Source organism: Babylonia areolata, chromosome 25 (genome assembly GCF_041734735.1).
Source record: "Babylonia areolata isolate BAREFJ2019XMU chromosome 25, ASM4173473v1, whole genome shotgun sequence".
NCBI classification, from domain to species: domain Eukaryota; kingdom Metazoa; phylum Mollusca; class Gastropoda; order Neogastropoda; family Buccinidae; genus Babylonia; species Babylonia areolata.
Window position 1 is genome coordinate 15,750,939 of NC_134900.1, and position 10,000 is coordinate 15,760,938.

General features: G+C 42.7%; 1 protein-coding gene across 1 annotated transcript in view; it reads left to right on the forward strand.

The window, feature by feature from the left end:
- The window catches only part of LOC143299513 (putative serine carboxypeptidase CPVL), a 31,880-nt gene that overhangs the window by 12,285 nt on the left and 9,595 nt on the right, over window positions 1–10,000 (forward strand). Inside the window, exons 5-9 of the mRNA XM_076612775.1 lie at window positions 14–84; window positions 1,529–1,608; window positions 2,659–2,725; window positions 5,734–5,868; window positions 7,452–7,580. Of these exons, the coding sequence (XP_076468890.1) occupies window positions 14–84; window positions 1,529–1,608; window positions 2,659–2,725; window positions 5,734–5,868; window positions 7,452–7,580 (482 nt within the window). The remainder of the gene's footprint in view (window positions 1–13; window positions 85–1,528; window positions 1,609–2,658; window positions 2,726–5,733; window positions 5,869–7,451; window positions 7,581–10,000) is intronic.

Below are 10,000 nucleotides of genomic sequence, written 5' to 3' on the forward strand. Positions count from 1 at the left end.
TCTGTTGCCACAGGTGAGCCCCAAGTGACGGAGAGGGAGACATCCTGGACAGAGAGGTTCAACATGCTGTATGTGGACAGTCCCGTAAGTACACGGCCCTCAGTCCCTGCCTCTCAAACTACCCACCCCTCTGGATTTTACCCCCCCCGGGGAAATCTAGTCAACACCGACCGCGTATATATATATATATATACATATACATATATATATATATATATATATATATATATATATATATATAAATATGTATATGTGTTCTGTCACTGTGGTGTTCCGTCATTGTGGTGTTCTGTCACTGTTCCGTTCTGTCACAGTAGTGTTCTGTTCTTTCACTGTGGTGTTCTGCCACCGTTGTGTGTGTGTGTGTGTGTGTGTGTGTGTGTGTGTGTGTGTGTGTGTGTGTGTGTGTTCTGTCACTGTTCCGTTCTGTCACTGTGGTGTTCCACCCTGTCATTGTGTTGTTCTGTCACTGTTCTGTCACTGTGTTGTTCTGTTCTGTCACTGTGTTGTTCTGTCACTGTGGTGTTCTGTTCTGTCACTGTGGTGTTCTGTTCTGTCACTGTGGTGTTCCGCCACTGTTCTGTTACTGTGGTGTTCTGTTACTGTGTTGTTCTGTCCTGTCATTGTGGTGTTCTGTCACTGTGTTGTTCTGTCCTCGTTCTGTCACTGTGTTGTTCTGTCACTGTTCTGTCACTGCAGTTTCTTTCACTGTTCTGTCACTGTGGTGTTCTGCCACTATTCTGTGACTGTGATGTTCTGTGACTGTGGTGTTCCGTCACTGTGGTGTTCTGTCACTGTGGTGTTCCGTCACTGTGGTGTTCTGCCACTGTTCTTTCACTGTGGTGTTCCGTCACTGTGGTGTTCCGTCACTGTGGTGTTCCGTCACTGTGCTGTTCTGTCACTGTTCTGTAACTGTGGTGTTCCGTCACTGTGGTGTTCTGTTACTGTGGTGTTCTGTCACTGTGTTGTTCTGTTCTGTCACTGTGTTGTTCTGTTACTGTGGTGTTCTGTTACTGTGGTGTTCTGTTCTGTCACTGTGGTGTTCTGTCACTGTGGTGTTCTGTCACTGTGGTGTTCTGTCACTGTGGTGTTCTGTCACTGTGGTGTTCTGTCACTGTTCTGTCACTGTGGTGTTCTGTCACTGTGGTGTTCTGTCACTGTTCTGTCACTGTGGTGTTCTGTCACTGTGGTGTTCCGTCACTGTGGTGTTCTGTCACTGTGGTGTTCTGTCACTGTGGTGTTCTGTTCTTTCACTGTGGTGTTCCATCACTGTAGTGTTCTGTTCTGTCACTGTGGTATCCCATCACTGTGGTGTTCTGTCACTGTGGTGTTCTGTCACTGTGGTGTTCTGTCACTGTTCTGTCACTGTAGTGTTCTGTCACTGTGGTGTTCTGTCACTGTTCTGTCACTGTAGTGTTCTGTCACTGTGGTGTTCTGTCACTGTGGTGTTCTGTCACTGTAGTGTGTTCTGTCACTGTGCTGTTCTGTCACTGTGCTGTTCTGTCACTGTTCTGTCACTGTGGTACAGGTGGGGACCGGGTACAGCTTCACCAGGGACCGCGCCGGACAGCCCACGAACATGAACGATGTGGTGACCGCCTTGTACAGGTTGGTCTGTTTTGGGAGTCCTCTAGTGTGGTGTGGTGTGGTGTGGTGTGGTGCGGTGTGGTGTGGTGTGGTGTGGTGTGGTGTGGTGTGGTGTGGTGTGGTGTGGTGTAGTGTAGTGTAGTGTGGTGTGTTGTAGTGTGCTGTGGTGTAGTGTGGTGTGGTGTGGTGTAGTGTAGTGTGGTGTGGTGTGGTGCGGTGTGGTGTAGTGTGGGGTGGTGTGGTGTGGGGTGGTGTGGTGTGGTGTGGTGTGGTGCGGTGTGGTGTAGTGTGGTGTGGTGTGGTGTGGTGTAGTGTAGTGTGGTGTAGTGTAGTGTGGTGTGGTGTGGTGTGGTGTGGTGTGGTGTGGTGTAGTGTAGTGTGGTGTAGTGTAGTGTGGTGTGGTGGGGTGTAATGCAGTGTAGTATAGTGTGGTGTGGTGTGGTGTGGTGTAGTGTAGTGTAGTGTAGTGTGGTGTGGTGTGGTGTGGTGTGGTGTGGTGTGGTGTAGTGTAGTGTGGTGTGGTGTGGTGTGGTGTGGTGTGGTGTGGTGTGGTGTAGTGTAGTGTGGTGTAGTGTAGTGTAGTGTGGTGTGGTGTGGTGTGGTGTGGTGGGGTGTAATGCAGTGTAGTATAGTGTGGTGTGGTGTGGTGTGGTGTGGTGTAGTGTAGTGTAGTGTGGTGTGGTGTATAGTAGTGTGATGTAGTGTGGTGTGGTGTGGTGTGGTGTGTTGTAGTGTGCTGTGGTGTGGTGTGGTGTAGTGTAGTGTGGTGTGGTGTGGTGTGGTGTGGTGTGGTGTGGTATAGTGTAGTGTGGTGTGGTGTGGTGTGTTATAGTGTGGTGTGGTGTGGTGTAGTGTAGTGTAGTGTAGTGTGGTGTGGTGTGGTGTAGTGTAGTGTGGTGTGGTGTAGTGTGGTGTGGTGTGGTGTGGTGTGGTGTAGTGTAGTGTGGTGTGGTGTGGTGTGGTGTGGTGCACTACAACTGTACTGTACTGTACTGTACTGTACTATACTGTACTGTACCCGCACGCTCCTCAATATAAACAACTAACGATGATGATTGTTTCTCGTTCCAGTGCGCTGATCCAGTTCTACAGGATGTTTCCGGAACACCAGCACAGCGACCTGTACACCGGGGGACAGGTAAAGAGGACCCCCCCCCCCCCACTCCCACATCCCTTCCCGCCCCCCTCCCCTCCTCACACACCCCCACCCCTCCTGTCAACCGTCCCCCTCCTCACCGCCCTCCCTCCCAGTACAAAAAACTAATGCAAACAAACCACAACCACAAACAAGAATCAGCAAATGATGGTCCCTGCACGTGCAAAACTGTGAAATGTAAATCATGACAACATTTTTGTTGTTTGTTTTTTGGTGTGGTTTTTTTTTTTTGTTTGTTTGTTTGTTTTTGGAGGGTTTTTTTGCTTGTTTGTTTGTTCTTATCAAGTGCACCGAGACATTATCCAGGCTCAACTGCGCTTTACAAAACATGAAATATAATGCGCTGACGATTGGTTAGTAGAAGCCTTGTTTTGTTATGTCTCTAAAATGCCGCCCATGTATTTACTTATTTAGTGATCCGGATTCATTGCTTTGCCAATGAGCAGTTGTTGACTTATCGTGATGTAGAACCTCCTTCATGGAGACGTTGACAGTGAAGAATCAAAGGGACGGGCAAAGGAGGAGCGAGCGAGGGATTTTCAAGTGAAAAGTAGGTCAGGGTCGGTCATCTCGACACAAGCACATGTGATGATCCACATATGACATAAATATGATTTCGGTCCACACACACACACACGCACGCACGCACGCACGCACACACACACACACACACACACACACACACACACACACACACACACACACACACACACACACACACACACAAGCACAGAATTCTTCCTGTTAAGGACAGAGGGTTCGCACAGGACAACATGACAGATGTGTTTCATACAAATGTATGAGTTTGTGTGCATAATAGATAGATAGATAGATAGATAGATAGATAGATAGATAGACACCGCTTAGGGCGACAATGGGACCCCACCAAATGCTATGATCACTGTACACCCCGTCGACAACTCAGATCATCTTCCGATTCACGGCGGCTACTTGCTCCCCGTGTTAAAACCCGATCCTTCGGCGATTCTTCCTTTAATAATGTCTGGAACAGTTTTCCTCACGATCTTCGCCACTCTCCTTCATTTCAATCTATCAAAACTGGTCTGAAAACACATCTTTTTGAAAACGCCTATCCATAGACCTTACATACCTTTTCTGTTATAAGCCATGCAAACTCTCTCTCTCTTTCGTTGTGTGTGTGTGTGTGTGTGTGTGTGTGTGATTATGTAATACGCGTAGTCTCTGAATCTGTTTTAAATTATTGTGCGTTAAATCATTATTTTTCTTCTTCTTTCTTTTGTGAGTTATTGCGCGCGCGCGCGTGTGTGTGTTTGATGTTTATTGTGAAGCGCTTTGAGCTCTCCTTAAGGGAGGAAAGCGCTCAACAAATGTCCATTATCATAATTATTATTACTTCGTTCAAAGGGGTCACCGATATTCGTAAGACCCTCTTTTAAGGTTTTTGGTCTGTGGTTCATTACTGCAACAACGCCTCAACTGCGCTATCAGGAAGCCTCAGCGACCTCTGAACTTGACACAGTTGGATTTACATTACAAATAAACCAACCGTTTGAGAACATGACCGGCCAATGTAATGTGTGCATTAGGGAGTCTTCATGAAAAATACGGTCCTTTCGGCGACCAGTATATAAGAAACCGACCGTTTGAGAACGGTACCGAACAATGAAATGGGTGCATTTGGGAGTCTTCATGAAAAAAATAGTCCTTTCGGCGACAAGTACATTATGAACCAACCGTTTGAGAACGGTACCGAACAATGAAATGGGTGCATTTGGGAGTCTTCATGAAAAACATAGTCCTTTCGGCGACAAGTACATAAGAAACCGACCGTTTGAGAACGGTACCGAACAATGAAATGGGTGCATTTGGGAGTCTTCATGAAAAAAATAGATCTTTCGGCAACCAGTACATTATGAACCAACCATTTGAGAACTTTACCGAACAATGTAATGTGTGCATTAGGAAGCCTTCATGAAAAATACGGTCCTTTCGGCGACCAGTATATAAGAAACCGACCGTTTGAGAACGGTACCGAACAATGAAATGGGTGCATTTGGGAGTCTTCATGAAAAAAAATAGATCTTTCGGCAACCAGTACATTATGAACCAACCGTTTGAGAACATTACCGAACAATGTAATGTGTGCATTAGGAAGTCTTCATGAAAAATACGGTCCTTTCGGCGACCAATACATAAGAAACCGACTGTTTGAGAACATTACCGAACAATGTAATGTGTGTATTAGGGAGTCTTCATGAAAAATATAGTCCTTTCGGCGACCAGTACATTTTGGAAATTGTTTTGGTAAAAGGCATGGGCTGCTTTTTTTTTTTTTTTTTTTTTTTTTTAACTCTCTCCATACGAACGGCGAAAGAGACGACGTTAACAGCGTTTCATCCCAATTACCATCATCAAAATATTGCAAGCGGAACGCTCTTATACTGAAGAGGTGAATGTTGACAAAGAATACCACAGTTCTGACGACGGAAGCTAAAGGTTGGGTCATTCAGACACCCACTGGACATCCGAGGGGTCTGTGTAGAGGAGGAGAGAGGACTGGCCGTACTGAGTGAGTTAAGGCTGTTACCACAGTGTTTAAATCGATATTAATGTTAGGTCAAACCGACAAGTGCGCCAACTCCTTTTGCTGTTTGTTAAAAAAAACAAAATAAAAAACAATCCATATATATATATATATATCTACATATGCAGCTGAAGCCAGGCGCATCACCGAGGCACAACGAAAGCGTGCTGGTGCGCAAGGCCCGAGCAGCATCCACTGCCACGACAGCACCCACACCCTTCTTGTGTCCCATGCGTGGGCAAGGCCTGGACAAGCCTAATGAACCACCTCCAGTCCCACAGCCACCGATCTTCCATCTGACATTTGAAGCCATGGTCCTCTTCGAATCAGAAGGATGGACATCATCATCATCATCATCTATAATGTATATCTATATACATCTCTCTCTGTGTGTGTATATTATATATATATATATACCTTGCAGTCCTACGCGGGGAAGTATATTCCTGCCTTGGCCAAGTATATCCACGACCGCAACCACGACTCTGCCTCCCCGCCCCCCCTCCGTCTGCCCCTCAAGGGGGTCTACATTGGCGCTGGACTGTGCGATGCTGAAGTAGTGAGTTGTTGTTGCTGTTGTTGTTGTTATTTAAATGATTATCGCTGTTGTTGTTGTTGTTGTTGTTGTTATTATTATTATCATTATTGTTGTTGTTGTTGTTCTCAGTGTTGTTGTTATTCTCAGTGTTGTAGATGTTGTTATTATTGTTGTTGTTGTCATCATCATCATCATTATTATTATTATCATCATCATCATCGTAGTTGTTGTTGTTGTTGTCGTCGTCATTATTATCATTGTTATAATCATTATCATCATCATCATCATCATTATCATTGATACTGTTGAACAAATCCACTGCAGAATTTCACGTGTATGACCGTTTTGTTTTATTTACCCCCGCCATGTAGGCAGCCGCGCTCAATTTTCCGTTACTTTTGCCGCGATAAAATCAATCACTCCAGTTGCATAAGAAGCAGCGAATGCACTTCTGTTGCCTTCCACACTGTTCTCATTTCGCATAAGGTTCGGCACATAAGGGGTTAACCACCTGTCCGACTGTCTGACTGACCTGCAGATGTTTCCAAACTCCCCAAGGATGAAGGTGGCAGAATGGTCAAGACGTTCAGCTGCCAATACAGAGAGCCGTGAGGGTGTGGGTTCGAATCCCGTTCTCGCCCTTTCTCCCCACTGTTTGACTGGAAAACCAAACTGAGCGTCAAGTCTTTCGGATGAGACGATAAACCGAGGTCCCGTGTGCAGCACGCATTTGGCGCACTGAAAAAGAACTCACGGCAACGAGAGTGTTGTCCTCTGGCAAAATTATGTGAAAACAAGAGAGGCAAGGCCTTCAAGACTCACTTGTGATACACTTTAAAAAAATCTAATCGTTAAAATGTGTTCTGTATTTGTTATCATAAAGCTTCGCGTTAAAAAAAAGAAGAAGTCCTAACCAGATTCGAATTAAGTCCCCTAGCATTAATTACAGAGTACTTTCCCTTTTTTACTATCTGCACCAAAACGTATGCAAAATAAATAAAACTTCCATGCTTAGCAAAAGAAGTTCCTGTTTGAACAAAAAATGATAATAATGACTGCTCTTGTTGTTGGGTCAGAATATCAGATCAAAGTGCCAAGTTTAGAGAATACAAAAAATATAACAGTAAATGCAGTTTGCATATAATTAGGCTTCATTTTTTAATTTTTTGTGCCCATCCCAGAGGTGCAATATTGTTTTAAACAAGATGACTGGAAAGAACTGAATTTTTCCTATTTTTATGCCAAATGTGGTGTCAACTGACAAAGTATTTGCAGAGAAAATGTCAATGTTAAAGTTTACCACGGACACACACACACACACACACACACACACACACACACACACACACAGACAACCGAACACCGGGTTAAAACATAGACTCACTTTGTTTACACAAGTGAGTCAAAAAGAAAGAAGTCCACTCTGATCGGTACGCAAGTATGATATAAGAACGCGCTCAAGCCCTGACGAAGCGCGTTGGGTTATCCTGCTGGTCAGGTGTGGTGTAGCGTGTATGGATTTGTCTGAACGCAGCGACGCCTCCTCGAGTAACTGAAACTGAAATTGAAACTCCAAACTCCCTGTCTGTCTGACTGACTTGCAGATGTTTCCGGAGTTCCCAGAATCGCTGTACTATGCAGGTCTGATCTCCAACCACACACGGTACGAAGGTCGGGCCGCCATTCGCGATCTGATCAACAGGACTCTCACGACCGGGAGGACAACGGCGGAGGTGAGGAAATGGCCGACAGGACGGGTTTGGTTTGGTTTGGTTTGGTTTGGTTTGGTATTGTTATGGTTTGGTTTGGTTTGGTTTGGTATTGTTATGGTTTGGTTTGGTTTGGTTTGTTATTGTTATTGGTTTGGTTTGGTTTGGTATTGTTATGGTTTGGTTTGGTTTGGTTTGGTTTGGTTTGGTTTGGTATTGTTATTGTTTGTTATTGTTATGGTTTGGTTTGGTTTGGTTTGGTTTGGTTTGGTTTGGTTTGGTTTGGTTTGGTATTGTTATGGTTTGGTTTGGTTTGGTATTGTTATTGTTATTGTTTGTTTTGGTTTGGTTTGGTTTGGTTTGTTATTGTTATTGTTTGGTTTGGTTTGGTTTGGTATTGTTATTGTTATTGTTATTGTTTGGTTTGGTTTGGTTTGGTTTGTTATTGTTATTGTTATTGTTATTGTTTTGGTTTGGTTTGGTTTGGTATTGTTACTGTTATTGTATTGGTTTGGTTTGGTTTGGTATTGTTACTGTTATTGTTTTGGTTTGGTTTGGTTTGGTTTGGTTTGGTTTGGTATTGGTATTGTTATTGGTTTGGTTTGGTTTGGTTTGGTTTGTGTTTGTTATTGGTTTGGTTTGTTATTTTTATTGTTATTGTTTTGGTTTGTTTATTGTGTTTGGTTTGGTTTGTTACTGTTATTGTGTTTGGTTTGGTTTGTTATTGTTATTGTGTTTGGTTTGCTTTGCTTTGTTTTGCTTTTGTTATTGTTATTGGTTTGGTTTGGACTGTTATTGTTATTGGTTTGTTTTGTTTTTGTTATTGTCATATGTGGAGTGATGGCCAAGAGGTAACGCGTCCGCCTAGGAAGCGAGAGAATCTGAGCGCGCTGGTTCGAATCACGGCTCAGCCGCTGATATTTTCTCCCCCTCCACTAGACCTTGAGTGGTGGTCTGGACGCTAGTCATTCGGATGAGACGATAAACCGAGGTCCCGTGTGCAGCATGCACTTAGCGCACGAAAAAGAACCCACGTAACTACACTGAACTACACTACACTGCACTACACTACACTACACTACACTACACTACACTACACTACACTGTCAATAGAAAAGGGTTGTTCCTGGCAAAATTCTGTAGAAAAATCCACTTCAATAGGAAAAAGCAAATAAAACTGCACGCAGGAAAAAAAATACAAAAAAATGGGTGGCGCTGTAGTGTAGTGATGCGCTCTCCCCTGGGGAGAGCAGCCCGAATTTCACACAGAGAAATCTGTTGTGATAAAAAGAGAAATACGAATACGAATTAAGACACTGCCAGTTTAATTCCAGTTTCAAAACCCTCCTCAAGACTGAATCATATTTTCAAAGCTGCCTTTGATTATTTGTTAACATGAGAATCTATGAATATAATTCAGTGTGTGTACATGTATAATAATTATGCGTTTGTTGTTGTACTTTGTGTACTTTCGAGAATTGTCTTGTCATAGTTTTTCACATTCTTCATTTGTCAGCAGAAATCTGTTTGGTTGTTGTTGTTGTTTCTGCTATCTATCTCCCCGTTCTTTATTAGTTATCAGAAACATGGTTTTAATGTGACTTTCCTTCCATCATTTTTTTTGTTTTGTAAGAAATTGGTAAGGTAGACAATCAATGCTCTGTGTGAAAAAAAAAGGGGCAAGGTTGTTTTGGAACGCTTTAACGGACTTGATAAAAGAGAGATGTGTAAACGCAGGAAATTTAAAGTTAACAGAATCACTTGTGCTATTTGGACATGATGTGACAATAACAACTGATGCTGTTTTGTGTTTTATAATATTGTTTGCAAAGTATTACTTATATTTATGTAAAATTGAAGACAGCTTTCCACAAATATCAGTTTTTTTGAACAAATTAAAAACTCGATATAGAATTGAAGAATATAATGCATATATTAACTTTAACCATACCATTTTCTCTGCCAGATGGCTGCCTTACAAATTATTCATCACAAATGATTAGTAACCTGTTCATGATTAACGAAAAATAACCATCCATATTTATTTTCTTTTTATTGATATTCATAAGAAATGATTGAGGTGTTCACTTTCCGTAAACGTGTTCTAAGATACTTGACAGTTTGTATTCCTTGACAGCTTGTGTAAGATCTTAAGAAATGAATGATAATACTCCATGATGATAACCAACCAGTGTATAATCCAGCTGCTTGGCTGTTTCTATCCAAGTATTTATGGTGTTTGTTTGTTTGTTTTTTGTTCTTTGTTTGTTTTTGTTTTCTTCTTTATAAATGTCCATTAAGATGCTGTTGTTGTTGTAAAATGTCAACCTGCCAAAATGGAATTAAAAAAATGTTTAAAAAAAAAATTAAAAAAAAAAAAAAAAAAGGGGCAAGGTTATGGTCGGTTTATTGTGACACCTTGGTCAAGGCATGGAAACGACAGA